General features: G+C 39.9%; 1 protein-coding gene and 1 non-coding gene across 5 annotated transcripts in view; one reads left to right on the plus strand and one right to left on the minus strand.

The window, feature by feature from the left end:
• LOC116463459 (folliculin-interacting protein 2) overlaps window positions 1-20,796 on the minus strand; it is a 136,677-nt gene that overhangs the window by 94,321 nt on the left and 21,560 nt on the right. The window contains exon 1 of one of the 4 annotated variants that reach the window (XM_032146572.2): window positions 4,669-5,281. The exons of 2 other annotated variants lie outside the window; for them this stretch is intronic. In XM_032146572.2, the coding sequence (XP_032002463.1) occupies window positions 4,669-4,844 (176 nt within the window). In that variant the 5' untranslated portion in view covers window positions 4,845-5,281. Of the gene's footprint in view, window positions 1-4,668; window positions 5,282-20,796 lie in introns of those variants that run through there. One more of the 4 variants, XM_032146574.2, reaches the window with a different exon arrangement.
• LOC116463469 (U6 spliceosomal RNA) lies at window positions 16,371-16,477 on the plus strand. The gene has a single exon (XR_004246688.1). It is a non-coding gene; the product is annotated as a U6 spliceosomal RNA (small nuclear RNA).

Consider the following 20,796-nt stretch of genomic DNA (forward strand, 5'->3'; position numbering starts at 1 on the left):
GGCTGGATTCCCTTTGGTGACTTTTGACAGTTATAATCTTAGATGGGTCACAAGTTATTGCTCTCTCCAATTCCCACCAGGGCTTGCCACATCACTGTTCAGCAATTATTTGGCTTTTGTCACTATAACAATAAAAGGATAAGGCTAAGCCAGAGCCTGACTCACCACAGGAATCATAACAGGAGAACCAGGGATGTGGGGACCAGTGCAGCCAGCATTCCGCTTCAGCACAGAGCTGAGCAGAACTTCAGGAAAAAAGGCTTCAGAAGCTGCCCAGTCAGTGACTGGCCTGCAGATTCCAGAGCTGGATTAACTTCATCTTCTGCCTGGAACACTGTCATTCTGGACACAGTTAGCTATGGTGATTAATAACAAGTGCTTTACCCTGTTATGTCATCCATGCTTATCCAAATATGACCCAGACAAAAGCTGATGTCAGTTGTTAGTGTCTATGAAAATCTCCTATATTAAGATTGCTGATTTATTCCTAGTAAGTGATGTATCCTCAGAGGGAAAAGACAAATGTTCTTGAACGCTAAATCAGACACAACACTGCATTCCTTGATTCATTCACTCTTATCAGTCTGGAATTACATCTCAAAATCCCTACCCTCAGCCAGCAGAAAAAAACTCCTCTAGTCAAAGAAAAATTCTCATGGTACGTAAAAATCAGTAAAAAGGGAAGGAATGCAGGAAGCGCAGAAGAACGTGTGACCGCAATACCCAACCCATCAGAGTCACACCCAACCATTTACGACCTCTCTGTGAAGCTTGTCACAAAGCACAAGACCATCAGCTGACTAGGGTTTGTTTTTTCTCTCTACCCACTTCATTCAACCTGTCCAACTGCTACATTTCCTATTAAGTAGCATCAGGGTAGAGTGGTTTTCACACTGTTTCCAGGAGCAGCAGTGAGAAACATTGTTTCCACTCCTACAAACCTGCATTACGCTTACTTTTAATGACCTTTTTTAATACTCTTCAGAATTCTTTGGTCTGTTGCCTATATCTCTCTCTAAATCTGTGACTATTTTTATATTTCCTAGTCAGTAATCCCAACTGCTATAAATAAAGACTGGTCATAAAATCACGGTCAGCTTATCTATGTGAAGCAGCTCACCACGGGACAATGCACTCAAGTTTCTGTACTTACTTTCTTGTTAAGTAACTACCACAGACAATCTAAGGATTTCCCTTTTTCAATAGAATTATCTCATCTAAAAATGTACATAAAATGGATATACTCATTTAGAATCATCCTGGTGATTCTAAAGCAGTACAGAGAATTTCTTCTGAATTCAGATTTCAAGATATGAAACTGTAAAGCACAATTGACTCTGAAGTGCTCTGTTTCAGTTCCTTTTCAGTGTGTAAGGAGTATACTTTAAAGACATGGCAAGTTTTCTCTTGCCACCAGAGCAACAATGATTCACAGATATGTGTGGCAAGTCCCAGATTTCTCATATAAATAGCCCTATGGATTTTGTTTGCTAATTTGCCGGGAAAGTTTGAAAAACTCAAAAGTTGTTGGCAGCTTTGCTATAGTCAATATTTTAAGAAAGAGGATAGGAAGCAATTATTTGAGGATGAAACCATATACCTGGCATCATATTTAAGAGTCACTAGACTTTTTTGTGTGTGTGATGGAGTCTTGCTGTGTTGCCCAGGCTGGGGTGCAGTGGCACAATCTCAGCTCACTGCAACCTCTGCGTCCCAGGTTCAAGTGATTATCCTGCTTCAGCATCCCAAGTAGCTGGGATTACAGGTACCTGCTACCATGTCTGGCTAATTTTTGTATTTTTAGTAGAGATGGGGTTTCACCATGTTGGCCAGGCTGATCTCGAACTCCTGACCTCAAATGATCCGCCCACCTCAGCCTCCCAAAGTGCTGGGATTACAGGCATGAATGTCACCGTGCCCAGCAAAGAGTCACTAGATTTGAAGGGAGTTTTAGCGAGGAATTTTTACTGACAAGCCATTTAAGATGCCTCTCATCAAACTTGGTAGCTTTTTGTTGACTCTAGAATTTTGTGAAATGAATTGAACCCCAACATCTGCCTTTATAGAGGTTAGGGGGAATGGAAATGGAGATGCAGAGGACAACTCCTATCCTGAAATGTGTCATGCTACATGAACCACAATGAGAGGATCAACATGTTTCTTTCTGCACTGTTTCCGTCTGTTTTACACTGTGGCCGTCATCACATATACAACATGATTCTACTGTTATTGTGGAATCTTTCTCTCCATCTTTTCAGTTACTGGAAAATCATGAGAAGAAAAAAAAACAAAACCCTGCTTGTCAGGGTGCTGAACTAAGAAGACCACTTGGAACTACTGATTTAAGATATCAAAGAGCGAAAAGAGATTGGAAGTCCTACCTACCTGCCACATGACTTGGACAAACAGATAACTCGTGAGCACTCTGGAGCCAGGTCCTTCAGTGCAAGCGCCTGTCAATAATTCACTTCTACCCTCAAGTTGGCCCAAGTCCTAAAGAAGTTCTGGAAACCAAGCACAATACTGCAAGTAAGCAATGTAAGGAGAAGAGAAAGCGGATGAGGTCTACTACAGCACATCGTCTGACTAGAGATGAATTCCAATTAATTGGCAAATATATGTCATTATTGTACAAAGTTCTAAAAAAAAAATTCTCAGCACTAGAGAAGTAAATCTAAAGGAAGTTAAAATAAGGAAAGAGGATAACAGGTATGAAAATGTTAAAATTTAAAGCATCACTTTGAAGGTGAGAAGCAGAAGCTCATATCAAAAATTTTAGAGGTTTTTAAAAAATTGGCCCTGCATATGATTTTCTTACATGGACATTCACTCCCCGTCTTTCATCCTAAATAACTATCTGGCGATCTAGAATTCTATAGAATAACAAAAATAGGGAATACAGAAGGCCCTACTACTACATCTAAGAATCTCAGAAGAAGAAAGAATTTTTAAAATAATCCGAGCCAATTACATAGTTTAACAGTTGAGAGTGAGATTAAGAAAAGCCTGGAGACTGGCCCAGGGTTAGAGGCTCCTGAGCAGCAGAGCTAGGGATCAAGATTCAGATAAACTTGAGTGTCACTCCGTTACTCTCTCCTATCACTCAGCTGCCCTTTCTTGATAAGAAACAGATAAAAACAGATAGCATAAAAGGGAAATTCTTATCTGAACACTCAAATGTATTTTTCTAATGTACCGTATCATTACCTCCTCCTCCTCTACAAACAGATATCTTTAACTGAATGAAGAGCATGTGACCTAACGCTTGTAAAATAACTTCCTCACTTCTCTCTCACTCTCCGGTCTACTGTGCTCTTACACTGTGATGGACTACATCCCATTTTATTAAGTTTCTTTTTTCTTTTTTAGAGATGGAAGTCTCACTCTGTTGCCCTGTTTTATTAAGTTTCTGTTAAAAAATGACAAAGATTTTTACGTGACAAAAACTGTATCATCATTATTTTTAACCAAACTAAGAAACATACTTATGGGATAAAGTTGATGAGACATGTTAATTTTGAGAAAATTTCTGTAAGAAAAAAATGTTTTAAGTGAATTTATTTTATTATTATTATTTTTAAAGAAACAAGGTCTTGCTCGGTTGCCCAGGCTGGAGTACAGCAGTGAAATCACAATTCATTGCAGCCTACAACTCCTGGGCTCAAGCGATCCTCCCACCTCAGCCTCCCAAGTAACTGGCACCACAGTTGCATGCCCCCATGCCAATTATTTTTAAAATTTTTTTAAAATTTTTTTGTACAGATGGGGTCTTGCTACGTTGCCCTGGCTGGTCTTGAACTCCTAGGCTCAAGTGATCCTCCCACCTCAGTTTCCCAAAGTGTTTGGATTACAGGTTTGAGCCACCATGCCCAGGTTAAATGAACTTATAAACTTGCTTTTACACTAATCATTAACTTTTAGCTCTCCTTACTTTCTATCTATGGAAGAATTTGGAATGAAATGTAATTTTCAAAACAGTTTTTTGTTTTTATTGATAAGCAATAAAATTCTTTACAAATAGCATTTCAATTAAGTACCACTAATAATAAAATTAATAAATTCTTCCAAATTTATTAATGGAAGAATGTGGATGAAATAAACCAAAATTAATATTATAAGTATGCTATTCTTTTTAGACAAGCTCCATTATTAAAATTTGCTGTTCATAACATCCTTCTCATGGAAAGGGTCTTCCAGAGGAAGACTGGGTCACCCCGACCACCCTGCTTCCAACTGGAAAAGCGCAACCACCTGGCTGCCATGCAGACTATGAAGTGAGAACGCCCAGGCCTAAGCCCCATCTACTAACTGTGCTGGTACTTCAGGACTGCACCCTTTTTTCCTGACAATTTCTGTGAACAGTTTCATCTAAGCTTCAGGGACAAAGATGTACACACTTCTTATAAGTTGGCTCCAGTAGAGGTAATGAAAAGAAGAAAACAGATGGGTAGTGGAGTCACGATAGTCACTAAAAAATGCCCGTGCTTATATCTCTTGTATAAGAGAAGGGACTTGACTCTGCACACCCACCAATAACCCCATTTCTCCTACTTAGAAGCACTTACGAGAAACAACAACTTTCAGATCAATACAATTCCATCTCCTTAGTACACAGTAAATTAAATAAAAAATTATCTGAGATTTTGAAACAGAACTAAAGTTTCAAACCTGTTGTCGAGTTCCGTGTGGTCAGTGCTCCTGTCTACCCCGGTGTGTTTTTTAATCTTTGTGCACAAAAGCACCCTGTAAATCCTCCCAGCACCAGGAACGGCATCACTCACACATCTGGCAGAGTCTTGCCAGCTCTCTGGCTGGTTTGTGGTCTTCGCTGTGCCGCCACACATCTCCTGAACGGTTTAACGTTCTTCCAGTTTATCCTGACCATCAACATGGACTTGGAGACAAATCCTGAAGTTCCTTTGTTATGTGAGGAATATTCCGTAATGACGAGCAGTTCTAAACAATCATTTCACTCCCTATACAGTATGTGAGAAAAGCTACTTGACAGCAGCGTACTAATTTCCCCTTTCAAAGGTTTAAAAAAAAAAAAAAAGGTGGAACATTCATTTGTTACGTAAATTAAGCCCGCCAATAATTTAGGAAGTCAGATCCATCTATCACATTACAAAACACGCTGTCTGCAATCCCATTACAGACATAGACAAGCCCTATTTTTGTTCCTAAGCTTATACTCCAGTTAGCAAAGACAAGACACTTAACAGGTTGAGCAGCTTGGACTGACTCACTCCATCTGTGCTCCCTAGCTGGAGATTATGTAGTAGTCAATTAATTGGTCACAAGACCTGTTCATATGGCTCTGGGCAATGCAGTGACTTGCCTTCAGCTGCAAGGTTGTTCTGACATTGGCCACACCACCCTCTTAATGGCTCTCATGTGAGCCAGTGTCAGCTGACAGGTCTTACTCTGCAATCTTGCAAAATTCTACCCACAGCAAGTGAGGGATGGTTACCCACAACAGCCAAATGTAGGACTTAATGTATAGATGACAAGGGGAGGTGGGACACAGACTAGGGATGTATCCTTGCTTTAATACAAGAAAAAAAATGATAACGAGCAGCCATAAACCCTCAGAACTCTTGCACTGAATTCCTAGGCATATTCAAACGAGAAAGCCCAACCTGAGGACAAAAGCAGCTCAATTTTGACTTCTGACACTAATATTCTTCATCTGAAAAAGAACAATGCTACAAAATCAATATGATTCTGTGGGTTCACGAAGAAAACATTTTTCTTTTATTAGAAATAAAAATCAAGATCCCTGGAATACAGGTTGAATCTTTACATACAAAACTACAAGGGATTGCCCCAATTCTTTTCCTTTTCTTAGTCCTGGAATTTGATGAAGAAAACATTAATGGATTCCTAAAATCTGATGAACTCTTGTCTGGTCCTTTGGCTTCAGCAATTTTTAAATGTACCTTTGTACTAGGTTGGTGCAAAAGTAATTGCGGTTTTTGCCATTACTTTTAATATATGGTATCCATACATTTCACTCCACGAGTGTGAGAAAAACTAATGTCATGGCGGGGCGTTCAATTACCTTAAGACAATCTTATATATATAATTCCTAAAATTCCTTCAAAATGAACTCAAAAAATAGCTGAAATTCACCCTCTTCTGAGAAATAAAAATTGCAACACACATATGACAACTTGAATTCTCTGTGGCACATGCTAAATTGATAGTATCAAGATAAAACCAGATTAGGAGAAAATGAATTCCTTTCTCCAAGAAGAACACATTTTGAGCTTAAAACTTAACTGACATGGCCACTGATCATGAGTTCTTTCTTCCCATAAACTGCCTTTAAAGTCTCTTTCTCTTTTTAACAGAGAACCAAAAGATTACTTATGCAAGCACTATAAAAACTATTGTAGATCAAGCCTATAATCGCAGTGCTTTGAGAGGCCAAGGTGAGAGGACTACTTGAAGCAGGATTTAAAGACCAGCCTGGGCAACATAGCAAGACCTCATATCTACAAAAAATTAGAAAATGAGCCAGGAGTAGTGGCATGCGCCTGTCGTCCCAGCTACTCAGGAAGCTGAAGTGAGAGGATCACTTAGCTCAGTAGTTCAAGACTGCAGTCAGCTATGACCGCACCACTGCACTCCAGCCTGGACAACAGAGAGAGACTCTGTCTCCAAAAAAAAAAAAAAAAAAAGTGTATAATACATCTCTTATGATCCTAACTAGATTATAAATTATTTGCATATTAGTCTGGGTCTTGACATTCATTTTTGTACCTCATGCAGGTTTTATCCATGGTAGATGTCTAACAGATACTTTCTGATTGGTTTAATAACACTAAATATTTGCATTAAAACTATGATATGGGCCAGGGGCAGTGGCTCACACCTATAATCCCAGCACTTTGGGAGGCTGAGGTGGACGGATCATTTGAGGTCAGGAGTTTGAGATCAGCCTGACCAACATGGTGAAACCCCGTCTCTACTAAAAAAATACAAAAAAATTAGCCAGGTGTGGTGGTGGATGCCTATAGTCCCAGCTACTCGGGAGGCTGAGGCAGGAGAATTGCTTGAACTCAGGAGGCAGAGGTTGCAGTGAGCCAAGATCACGCCACTGCACTCCAGCCTGAGCGACACAGTGAGACTCCATCTAAAAACAAAACAAAACAAAAACTATGATGTGAATCTAACTGTAACAAGCAATGTGCTTCTTTGATAGTCAGATGCATACAGTCTGATCAGGAGGGTGCTTATACACTCAAACTCCATTTCTCCCTTTCTCTCGTTTACTATGGCAAAAGCTCCTATAGAGGCTTTTAATATCTTGTGATAACTCCAATCAGTGAGACCAACATGATATCTTAACAGAAAGGATTTTTAGATTTTTTTAAAAGTGAAAATGCCATTTCCTCTGTTACTTGTCTAATAAGCCTTAATTCCACAGTTCAAAATCTGATAAAATGTAATAGGGTAGAAATGAAAAAACCACAACTATTATATGTTAAAGGGGATGTCTCTTTATGACTTCAAATTTCCTTATGTTTCAATAGGAGCTCTAAAATTTCTTCAGTAAGTGGAAAAAGCATAATTGTATCATCACAACCACTCTTCTGAGACATCAGAGCAACTGAGAGAGTAACTAAGAGGAGGTATGTGTAGATCTTTTATGCTTAAGAGTCTGTTCTCTCCCTCAATCCAATCTCCCTTTTTTCTCGATCTTCTCTTTCCTAAAATGGAATCACACACTTATAGAGGTATTCACATTGTTATTCATTATCATGCTGGGTGCCTGCTCTTAAATATTAAATACTATGCATATTACAATTTATCATCGACCCTATTTTATACCCTACACATGGCCAAGTTATCTATTTCCTTTCTACAGTTCATCTATGTATCATAGAAGATAATTTGGGTTATCCAAAGTTTACACATTTACCAAAGTGTCTGTAATCACTGACTAGACTCCCACATTCCACATGAGGTTCAATAGGTTGTTGACTGGAACTGCTGCTGCCACCACTGCTACTTTCACAATATTGATAAACTTTCTAAGACACTGGAAGGGAGGGCCACAGAAGTATGAAAGCATGATGAATCCATGTGGTATATGTCAGGAAGGGAGACTACTACTTCAATTTTTTAAAGCTGCTATTTGTACTGCTTCCAATCTCATATACTAGGTATTAAGTGGTCCTACAGAAGACTGCCAAGTTTAAGAATCAATAAATAGCACAGTGTCATTTAGATCACCAAAGACAAATATCTGGTACTCAAGACACAAGTCCAACCTCTTTTCCCCGTGGCCAAAATCTCTACACAATCACATTGTCTCCTGTGATGCCCAGACTCCTCTCCAAAACCTTCGGATGCAGTGCTGCCAGGACCCACCTCCAATCCAAGATTTGACACCTGAGAAAAAGCCCATTCCCATGCCTAATTTAGAGTTGGGAGAATTAAAGTCATGAAAGTTTCTAGGTAAGTATTCATGCATTTCTGTAATTCCTTGACCTCACATTCTTCACATGATGAAAAGCAATGATCATGATATGTAATGAAAAATTAACTCAAAAGCAACAATTGAGAAACGTAGCTTGGAGGAGAAAAATCTAAGACTTAATACAGCTCCCTAAAAAGTCCATTCTAATTATTCTTATTTAATGAATCTTGCAATAAAGAATCTTTCTCCTCTCAGTATGTCCAATCTTGAAAGGAAAAAAAAAAAAAGAATCCCTCTTTCTCTGATATTTGCATTACATTAATGAGAAAAAAAGGAGAAATAAATACAGGACCGGAGGGAGTTGGGGAGGTTTAAGATCCACAGCATCACAGATGATCCTCCTCTTTATCAGGGTAATTCCCTATCTTCCATAATGACTTCTCCTTGCACAAGAACAAATGATCACAAATCTTTCTACCAGACACTTCAAAGCACAGTCCCCAGAAAGACACAAAAAGATTATGGGATGCTGTTTCTTGATCCCAGTACTGGTACTGTGAACACACAGCAACCCAAATATGTACACTGTTTTGTATATTATAATTCAATCAAAGTTTATTAAAAACAAAATAGGTCCTCCTCCTAGCCTAGAGCCAGTAGATTAAGGTAAGGGGGTGTGAAAGTTTTTTTGAAGCAGTCTACTTTAGGGGAATGGGCTTTGGAGACAGATCCATTATCAGAACCAAGTCTGTCAATACTTGGCTGTTTTCAGAAACATGACCATGGATAGTTCCTAATAGCTAGCTAAGCAGCAGGCCATCCTCACAATACCAGTTCAGTGTGCAAACAAACAATAACATACCTACCCTAATGCCATCTAAACTCATCTGACTAGCTCAGCGCTAAGGAAATTTGTCAATATGTCAAATTCAGTCATACAGGGTAGAAAATACTGGTAGTTAGTTAGATCCACTGAGTGCTCTTTTACGTGCCAAGCGTTGTTCTATGTGTTTCATTTAACCACAGGAAGTATGCAGTAGTAATATCTTCTCTTAACAGATGAGGAGAATGAAGCACAGGAAGGTTAAGGAACTGGCCCAAGATATACAGTTTGTCAGTGGCAGAGCCAGGCCTTAAATCCAGGCATCCTTGCTCACGAGCAGGCCTACCCTGCTCATTCTCATACCACGTCTGCGCCTGACCACTGGGACAGATCTGGATAGGGGCTAAGGAGGAGGCAATTGGATATCACTGACTGGTAAGTCAAATTCTTTCTTCTACATCTCAAATTCCGTGCCACCTAGAATGTTTAGCTTCTCACTAATTCAGTCCTCTGAGGACAAGGCCCAAGTCATGTGCTTTGGGAGTGACTAACTGTCTTGTTGGACACCTTGCCATGAACCCTGCCCTACTCACTCACCCCTGTAAACAATTCCTGTGCAGAAGCTGAGCACACCGGCCCCTACCATCTCCCCAGGATTCTGCTCTGCCCTCCGCTCCCAGCCCAGCACTTCGGCTAGGGACAGATTCCTAGGCAGAGTGATTTTTTTTTTTAATCCATACAAAGTTAGCTTAAATATACAATAAAAATCAATGAGTATTATTGTTTTGACTTAAAATGTGGAACTACCTGGGAAATAATTTAACTTTCAGATCCAGATCAAAGTTACATGGAAATTCAGGAAGATGTGCAGTTCCTAATTATAATCTAGATTATTTTCTACTCCCATGTCTCCATACTTTAAAGAGCAAAGCATTTGGCACCCAGAGCATAGACAGAAGGCACCCAGTAACTGAAAGAATCAACGAATGAGTGGCACATCTTCATAAAATCTGTGAAACATAGAAAATTCTTATGTTAAATAAAAAGAATGGGATAAAAATTGTATACGCAGTTTGATAACAAGTATGCTTTTAAAAAACTAAATGTAGAAAAAGGAAATATCAGAAAACAGAAAAAAGAAAGCATAGAAAAACAATATCAGAATGCTTTTGAGCAGCCACGATCAGGATGCTTTTTAAAAATTCTTTTATATTTTCAAATTTTCTAATAATAGGTATGTATTATTTACAAACAATGGGTAAAACTATTTTTTAAAAAAATTCTTGCCATTAATGATCATTTGATTTCCTTAAACTGTAATAATTCTGCAAGCTTTAAGAGAATTGTCAGAGGCAAAACAACCTCTGACAGCTGAAAGGAAAAGCAAAGCACTCACCCCGGAAGGGTGCAATTCGACTCATACAATTTTTCCTTCAACATAATTGCTATCACTAATATTTACAAAAACCAGCAAAAGTATATAGCTGTAGCCATTACCCTCTTAAAGTACCTAAAGAAAGCTCCACAATTTCCCTTTATTTGGAAACTTTGTTTAGTATCAAGCAGCAATGCAACATACATAACAATGAGAGGAATTTTTAAAGTACACATATCACACGTTTTTTTGAAAAAGTGCTACCGAAAGGCTATCTGACCAGGTACCAGCAGCCAGACAACATAGAGATAAGGAAAAGAAAGTTAAGTCTCCAGGAAATCCCCAACCTGATAAACGAAACAGCGGTCCAGAAGAGCTACAATAAAGCTGTGTTTATAACTACTTCATATCTAAACTTTAACACCAAGAAGAGGTGGCCAGGTCAGGCCAGCAGTGTAACTCTCCACCCACAAGAAAAGGCACTGTCTATTTGTCTCGGTAAAATGATTCAACCTTTCTAGAATCAGGGAGATAACTAGCGATTTGGATAAAGACTTTCATGACTTTTTTGTTTAAAGGTCTAATATCAGAACTCAATCTATAACCTATTTTCCTTATGTATGATTTTTACAACCCATCCCCATGATTAAATTATAATCATATAATCATTAATTCCCCTGAAACGAATAGCAGCTATGGGATTATTTTTAAGACTGCCAAAAGTTAGAAACACATCATCAACAAAATATTACATAACTTTTAAAGTTTAACTTTGACTTCGAGCCAGGTTGTGACCAACATTTGGACCTAGGAAAGGTATCAGTAGTCCAGAGCTGTTTAAGAAGTTGGAAGCTGAGCTACTGGGTTGGGGCCATCATCTCAGCAATCACTCACAGCATTCTCTGCAAATCATGTGATCTCTGCAAAACACCGTGTTATCAAGTAAGGCAGAAGGTGTCTGGAAGAGTTGCAGAAATTCTTATTTAACACATTTGCTTACTCTACCTACTTCACAGAAAACTGCTCTATGGTAGTGCCACTTTTCAGTGCTCCCAATCTCCACATCAGAACTAAAATTATTTAATTCACGAGAAGCATGTCTGAAAAATACCTAGCAGAGAACTCTTGGCTATCTCCAGCTCCCTTCCATTTGGATGTACAGCTATAACATAATTAAATCTTCTGTTAATGCTTTGGAACTTTCTGTTGCTGATGCCTGGATTCCTCAGCAGGCAATGCAGAGCTGTACAAAGTCCAGTCCCCTAAAATGCTGTCAGTATTGAGAAACAGCAAGTCACATGCCCAAAACTACTACTGACAATTTAGCTACCTTACGAGTACGAAGGTAAAACTTTCTCATCATTCTGTACCTTCTCATATGCCTTGCTCTAACCAACTACACACCTATGTCTAACACTAGACCGGTCTCTGTTTTCCTGGAGAGGAATGTTTTTGTGAAAAGGCTTCTCTCTTACATTTACAACATTTTTAAGCACTTATAATTTTTAACATTCGTAATATTGAGATACAACTATCACACAGAGGAATAAAAAATTCATTCAGGCTACTGTAAATGGCATCATACAAATACATATTATTATGGCCATTAGGGTAATTTTGGAATTACTAAGAGTTATTCATTAATCTGTGTTATAATCACACAAGCCACCAAATGGGATAAAACAAAACAAAGAACATCTGACATTCTTCCAGTTTATAAAGGCATTTCATTGCTTTTGTAGAATAATTTATGAATTCACTTTTAAAATGTGCTATCTAAAGACTTAAAACTCCGCTCACTTCATCTTTTCAAACATTGCATGTGCCAGACTCTGTTCAGGATGCTGATGATACATGAACCAAACCCCTGCCACCTTTATGAAGTTTACATGATAGTGGCAGAAGAAAATCAATAATTCAGAAAAATATTCAGTATGCCACAACAAATGGTGAGTGCTACAGCAGAAGATGAAGCAGGGGAAAGGTAAGCAATAGGGAATATTCAGTGGGAGGGAAACTTACCTAATTATCCATTCTCTTATATGGAGAGTAAAGACTTGGATTAAGAAAAAATCTAGAAGGGCCAGGTGTGGTAGCTCATGCCTGGAATCCCAGCACTTTTGGAGGCCGAGGTGGGAGGATCACTTGAGTTTAAGAGTTTGAGACCTGCCTAGGCAACATAGCAAGACCCTGTCTCTATAAGAAATTTAAAAGTAATCAGGCATGGTGATGCATGTGTGTAATGCTAACTACTTGAGAAGCTGGGGTGGGAGGATCACTTGAGCCCAGGAGTTTGAGGCTGTGGTGAACTATAATCACACCACTGCACTTTGGCTTGAGTGACAGGGCAAGACCCTGTCTCTAAAAAACAACAAAAAAAACTTAAACAAAAACAAAAAAACCTAGAAGCCTTGGTCTTTTAAAGGCTGTCAGTGTAAATAGTTGTAAACAGGATAAAGAGGAAAATGAAATTAGTGTGCCAACAGTCTCAAAGCAGATGTGGTGATGGAGTAACAGGTCTCCCAGTGGTGTGGCAGAAGGTCTTGCCAGAAGGCCTTCTCTTCTCTCAACACTAGTGATAGGAAGGCTGGGCAAGAAGTTTTCTCTGGAGCCTGTGGCACTCCTGGCTCCCTCTTGACTCCTGCCAATGGAGAGATGGCAGCTTCCATCACAAATTCCACTGCTACCACCCTAATCCAAGCCTGGTGGACTTGGGGTTTTTTTGTTTGTTTTGTTTTGTTTTGAGACAGGGTCTTGCTCTGTCACCCAGGCTAGAGTGCAGTGGCAAGATCACGCCTCACTGCAGCCTCGACCTCTAGGCTCGAACAATCCTCCCACCTCAGCCTCCTGAGTAGCTGGGACTACAGGCATGTGCCACCATACCTGGCTAATGTTCATGTTTTTTGTAGAGACGGGGTCTCACCATGTTGCCCAGGCTAGTCTCAAACTCCTGGGCTCAAACAATCTGCCCGTCTCAGCCTCCCAAAGCACTAAGATTATAGGTGTGAGCCACCATGGCCAGCAAAGCCCAGTGTTTTGCCAAGACTACCATAAAAGCCTTCATACTGGTATCCTACTCATTCTTAGCCTGCTACAAATCCATTCAATGGAAGTCAATGTATATAACGGAATAACAAAGTTAATGAGAATTATTAAAGGAAATCTATGTAGAGGTTAAGTTAGTGACAGTTCTCCTTCAGTTTTGGTTTGACAGGCAAAAATAGTGATACCTACCCAAAATATAGCTAAAATTAAAGGTTTCTCATGCAATACATTCATCGCTGGTAAATTAAGTCAGAAAGACTCTTAAAGTGCTCTAAGAGTTCTAATAGCCCCAATGACTAAGAAAGCTGCTTGGGAGTTGACAGAAATCAATTTAGGAGAAGAGAAAGCTGGGAAATGAAAGACTGGGAAAGGATATTCAGCTCTGAATCAGCAGACTCTCATTTCTCTGAGTCAGTTCCTCATGATCAGGCTGAGTACGAGGAACTCAGGAGATGCCAGCCACCAGCGCATAGTCACTGTCAGCAGGGTCCCTGCTGAGAGAGGGTGTCATACCAGGGAACAGAACCTTGGACGAGAAGGCAAGAGCTAAGTCTAGTTCTGGCCTAGTCATCCACTACCTATGTGACTTTGGGGAAAGACACTAGACTCTCTGGGCCTCAGTTTCCTTAACTATAAATAGACAACAATTGTTGGAGATGTTAAATGTGAGCATTTGAAAGTCCCTTTGAAAAACTATAAAATTCTAGACAAATGCAATGTGTTAATTTTTATATACACAAGCCCAAAAGTACTCACTGTCCTATTTGAGTTGCTAAGCTCATAGATGATTGCGTTGTATTTATACAACATGAAACCAAGATAAATAACTTTGGCCACAATGATACCTGGCAAATAATGATTTTATCCAAGAAGGTCAATAACCTTCCCACCCCATCTTCCCTCCCCCCAAAACATAGCCAATTCTCTGGAAGCTCCAGGCAATTAAACACTCTGAGATAGACTCATCACAAAGTTCCTTGGGAACAATAAGCTCTAGAACAAATTAGCGCAACAGTTAGAAAATTATATCTGTGAAACAATTATCTTTCAAATTAATATAAGGTATTCTATCTTCCACTCATAAATCCCCTTTCAACACCCCACATATCCTCAGTCACATCAATTTCCCCTTCTAAAGTACCCCTCATTTAACTTTACAAGCTGAATCCTCTAAGTTCTTTTAGGACCCAAACCAAGGGCCATTTGCTCTATAAAAACTTCCCAGATGGTCCCTTTCTGAAAACGTTTCAATATTTGTAATAGGAAGACAGAATGGACTCTATAAACAATGCCTCTGAAGGATTCTCTACCTTTCTTGTAGCTCAGAACCTCCCCAACTACAACCATGGTTCAACTTTCCCCTTGACTATACCTTGGAACAACAGTCACTATGTCTACACATTGCCACCAACCACGGCTTAGGGCAGCGGTCCCCAACCTTTTCCGGGACCAGGGACTAGCTTCGTGGAAGACAATTTTTCCATGGACTGGGGGTGGGGGATGGTATCGGGATGAAACTGTTGCACCTCAGGTCATCAGGTGTTCGATTCTCATTAGGTGCGCGCAACCTAGATCACTCGCATGCGCAGTTCACGATAGGGTTCGTGCTCCTGTGAGAATCTAATGCCGTTGCTGATCTGACAGGAGGCGGAGTTCAGGTGGTAACATCAGCAATGGGGATCAGCTGTAAATACAGATGAAGCTTCGTTCGCTTGCCGGCTGCTCTGTGTGGCTGGTCTGTGGCTTAGGAGTTGCAGACCCCTGGTTTAGGGAAGAATACCTGCAAGCCATGCACAATTCCCATAACAGAACATGTGTGGAAGTGGTGTTTCCTCAAGTAACTTTGGATCTGCGATTTTTAATAAATAATTTTCAAAGTTTAGTGCTTTAGCTGCTATTATAAAGGTACTGATCTCTCTTTACATCTCATCAGATACATCAGAATATAGATGCCAGTTAGGAATTCCTGAGCCAGAGGATGAACTTCGAGGACATGCACCACACCTTTAATTTCTTTTGTGTTTTGCTTGTGCAGTTAATACTAACACTGAGCAGACAGCAGGCAGTTAGTTAGTAAGTGGTTCTTAAACTAGCTCCTTTTAAGTGAACCTCTTTTCTGTCATATTTACTAAGTCTGCCTTGCAAATAGCTGTTCACCTAAGTTCTGAAAATAGTCATTCTCTCAGGGACAACAAAACCTCATTATACCATGGCTCGATGTGACATAGATTCAAATGCTCCTTTGAGAAAGAACTGCACATTTAAAAATATTACTGCATTTGATTAGTCCAAAATCCAAGCTAATGCTAACCCTGATACCAATTCTTAAAGGGATTCAGTTATATTCCATCCAGTAGAACTATCATAAATGTTGACTTCATTTATGATAGAAGAATTTCCAAGGAAAATGAATAAGCTTCTCATAGCAGAGGGGTGTTTAGTACTTATGACAGTAATCCTTTTATTTATAAGGGATACATTCAGGTATACTAACAACTTTGAGAGGATTAATGTAACTGGACCCAAGAATTTTCTTTAGAAGTATATCATTTAATACAATCATTTTCAAATTATTCAATGGAAATCCAAAAAATAACTCAAAGAGACAGTGCTGTTCAACAGAAAGATAATATAAGCCACAAATATAATTTTAAATGTTCTAGTACCCATATTTAAAACTGCAATAAGAAACACGTGAAGTGCTCGCTTTGGCAGCACATGTACTAAAATTGGAACGAAACAGAGAAGATTAGCAGGGCCTCTGCACAAGGACGACACGCAAATTCATGAAGTGTTCCATATTTTTTTAATACCTAGGTGACGGGTTGATAGGTGCAGCAAACCATCATGGCACACGTTCACCTATGAACAAACCTGCACATCCTGCATATGTACCCTAGAACTTAAAAGACATAAAAGAAAAACACATGTGAGGGCTGGATGCGGTGGCTCACACCTGTGATCCCAGTACTTTGGGAGGCCGAGGCTCACTTGGGAGGATCACTTGAGTTCAGGAGTTCAAGACCAGCCTGGGCAACATAGGGAGACCCTGTGTTTAAATTAGCCTGGCATGATGGCACACTTGTAGTCCCAGCTGCTTGGGAGGCTGAGGCAGGAGGATTGCTTGAGCCCGGGAGGTCAAGGCTGCAGTGAGCCATGATTACACCACTGCACTCCAGCCTGGGTCACAGAGCAGGACCCACAAACAAAAAACAAGTGAAATGAATTTTAGTATTTTGTTTAATCCAACATATACAAAATCTTAATTCAACATGTTATCAATATTAAAAATTATTAACTTTCTCACAGAATATTTCACATTCTTTATTTCATTCTAGGTCTTCAAAATCCAATGTGAATTTTATACTTAGAGAATGTCTTAATTCAGGCTAGCCACATTTCAAGGGCCGACTAGACATGTGGCTGGTGTTTACTGAGCTGGGCAGCATAGTTCTAGACAACTCTTCACATTAATGACAATAGTAGGGTACAAGTATGATTTGCCTCTGTTCCATTTACAAACCCCATCACAGCAACCAATAGAAGGGGTATGAAACCTAAACCAGTGGCCAATAGGAAAGCTTGGAAAGCTGGAATCTGAGTGTCCAGAATTGTCAGTGAAACTTCAAAGACAGTCAGGAGGAAGCTGACCTAGCTCCACAACCCCCATGCAAATAGAACTGAGAGGAATCATTACCTCTATTTACCAAACCATAAGTATGCTCATTCGCCAGTCTTAAATGTCATAATAATGAAAATCACATGATAAGGGAACTGAAAACTGAAGAATTATGAGATAACAAAGACAACTCTGGAAGTAAAACATCCATCAAACTCTGTAGAACAAAAAGCATCTTATAGCAATTAGTCAAACTGGAACAACTCTTGACTATTCACTCCTGTCCTCCCCTCCTCTCCAAAAACCTAATCAGTAAACAAATCTTGATTCTTCCTCTACATCTTTCCATGGTAAAATGCTGTGGGTCCTGTAACTGAAAAAGCACACTGTATTCTGTGTAGTCAAGAACCTGCCACTCATGTGATACTTTGCATAGGCCTCTTTATACCTGCTTTCACATCTGGACATTTAGGATTCCTAGATCATGTCTCAGGGTTCTTGGAATTTCTGGAAATTTGCACAGACAGCTGCACCTTGTAGGCACACTCCAATTGTCTTTATCAGCACTCTGGGTCCTCTGACCCAGAGTATCCCTATATCACCCCCTAGAGCTCAAAGTTCCCATGAATGGTCTATCCAAACACAAATGTGTTGTTCTCTGCCTTCGTTAATTGCCCTCATTTCTACCTTCCCCTATTTTCCAGCAAGACTTTGACTATACCCTCTGATCCTTGCAGCTGTAATTATTCCCTGCAGGACTGCCCTCTGACTTCATACAATCTTCCAGTCCCTTGATAACTTCCTTTATCAAACCCATCCTGACTTCACCTTTTATCTTTCAAGGCCAACAAGTCATCACTTTAATTCCCTACCTCATTCTATCCTTCAATCGGACTGGCCTCCAAAACTCATTCTAGGATGAAGCCACCCATTTACCTTCTCCATTCTAAGACTGCGGCGTGCTGCAGGGGGCTTCTACTGTGCAGCCCATGCTCATTCTGTGAAGCAGTTATGTTCTATGAAGTCACCATGAACACTGAATTAGTGACTACCAAACCACTGCTTCTAGGGGGAAATAAAGGGTTAGGTTCCTGAAAGCCTCTGATTACAACATTTTCATCAACAGATTAATACATACCTTGGTTTATAGTGTATATGTGTTTCTGTTTAAAGATACCCTATTTAATGCATATTGTTGCTTCATTAATGCTGAACTCACAGCTAACAGCACTATTAACTCATGCCTGAACAAAGCTTACCTAAATACACTGTCTTTATAATGCACGTCACAGCTTCTTACAGTAGGACCACTAGACAGCACTCCAGCACTATACGTGGGGGCTAAACAGTGACATTACCAAGAAGCAGCAAAAAAAAAAAAAAAAAAAAAAAAGCATTAAATTCACTGTGAAAAGGACACTTGTTTACAGAAGAGCTGACACAGGACAGCAGAGGGTTACCCTGTTTTACTTCAGCTGGGTACATGCGTGTAAAGTGACTCATATTTTGCCACTCTGCATATGTCCGTGAGTGACCATGAAAGTGCCGATAGTATTGATTTGAGGGTTACAAATTTTGGTAAGTAGGTGAATTTACTAATAAGGAATCTGCAAATAATGAGGACTGTACTTAGCACCTGATATGTATGTGTGTGTGTGTGTGTGTGTGTGTGTGTGTGTGTGTGTGTGTGTCTGTTGAGACAGCGTCTTGCTCTGTCTCCCAGGCTAGAGTGCAGTGGTGCAGTCATGGCTCACTGTAGCTTCAACCTCCTAGGCTCGAGCAATCCTCCTGCCTCAGCTTCCCAAGTAGCTGGGACCACAGGTATGCACCACTATGCCTGGCTAATTTCTCCAGATCACCATTCTCTGGATCTCATTGTCTGTTATCCCCTAAGGACAGTGTTCCTGATACCAGCTGCCCCTACCACCATGTTTTACCTATTTTCAAGCCTTCTATATATGTCATGCTTGCACTCGAAATTACTGATGTATATAACCCTCAGATTGCAGAATGCCGAATGGAGAGAACACACAGGAAATGAAACACAGAGGGCATTACTGACATTCTTATCAGACCGTCTGGGCAGGGAGGCATTATCCTCTGTTTTGGCATTCCAAAATAGAATTTCTTGCACATCAACAGTGGCTGGCTGTAACTGGTAAAATTTCTGGTATTACAAACATACCAACATGAAAACTCTCTTAGGATTCTCAGTGCAGGCTGGGTGCAGTGGCTCACGCCTGTAATCCCAGCACTTTGGGAGGCCGAGGCAAGTGGATCACTTGAGGTCAGGAGTTCGAGACCAGCCTGGCCAACATGGAGAAACCCCTACTAAAAATACAAAACTTAGCCCGGGGCATGGTGGCAGGTGCCTGTAATCCTAGCTACTCAGGAGGCTGAGGCAGGAGAATCACTTGAACCTGGGAGGTGGAGGTTGCAGTGAGCCGAGATCACGCCATTGCACTCCAGCCTGGGTGACAGAGCAAGACTCTGTCTCAAAAAGAAAAAAAAAAAAAAAGGATTCTCAGTGCAGAACGAACATCTAAAGACTAGAGTGTCTGTAGGCACTAAAAATAAAAATGAAGTTATAGAGGGGACTGGAAGCAAAATTGCCTGAAAATGTTGAGGGAGAAATCACAAATTCCTATCAGAAAATTCCACCTTCTCCTTTATTGCTACCCCCCTCCTCCACCTACCTCGTACCCTCACCCCTCTCTCTCCATTCCATTAAATTAGGGTAGGTTTTCAGAAAACTGTTTAATTCTAATCATGACAGCCTGGTATTTATTTTGGGAAAATCACCTGCAAACAAAATGGAAAGACAAGAATTTAAAAATTCTGAGCACAAATATAAAAACAACTTTAAAATGTGTATTTAGCATCTAACTCTCCAAATAAAAAGATACAAATCCAAGAAAGTGCTAAGTGAAAAAAAAACAAGTGAAAATTAAAGGTATATACTACTAAGCTTAGACACCTAAGTCATCTAACAAACCTTTATTGATCACTTTTATTATTTTACATTGTATTTTAGAGACAGGGTCTATATCACCCAGGCTGGAGTGCAGTGGTGCGATCACAGATCACTGCAGCTTGGAACTCCTGGGATCAAGTGATCCTCCCACCTCAGCCTCCTTAGTGGCTAGAATTACAGGCATACATCACTATGCCCAACTGATTTTTAAAATTTTTTGGAGATAGAATCTCATTATGTGGCTGGTCCCAAACTCCTGGCCTCAAGTGATCCTCCTGCCTCACCTCCCAAAATGCTGGGATCACAGGTGTGAGCCACCATGCCCAGCCTACTGAGCACTTCTGTAAGGTCTCCTTATGCCTATTTTTTGGTATACAGGTTGAGTATCCTTTATCTGAACCAAAATATTTATAAGAGTAATGGCTATAAGTTAACCTGGTTTTTATAGAATGGCCAGGATTTATTAATAGGATATTATTAACAGGATCCTATAGTTTAGTATAGGATTCATTAATGTATTTACAAATATTCC

The sequence above is a fragment of the Hylobates moloch genome, unplaced genomic scaffold (assembly GCF_009828535.3).
Source record: "Hylobates moloch isolate HMO894 unplaced genomic scaffold, HMol_V3 SCAFFOLD_37, whole genome shotgun sequence".
In the NCBI taxonomy this organism is placed as follows: Eukaryota; Metazoa; Chordata; class Mammalia; order Primates; family Hylobatidae; genus Hylobates; species Hylobates moloch.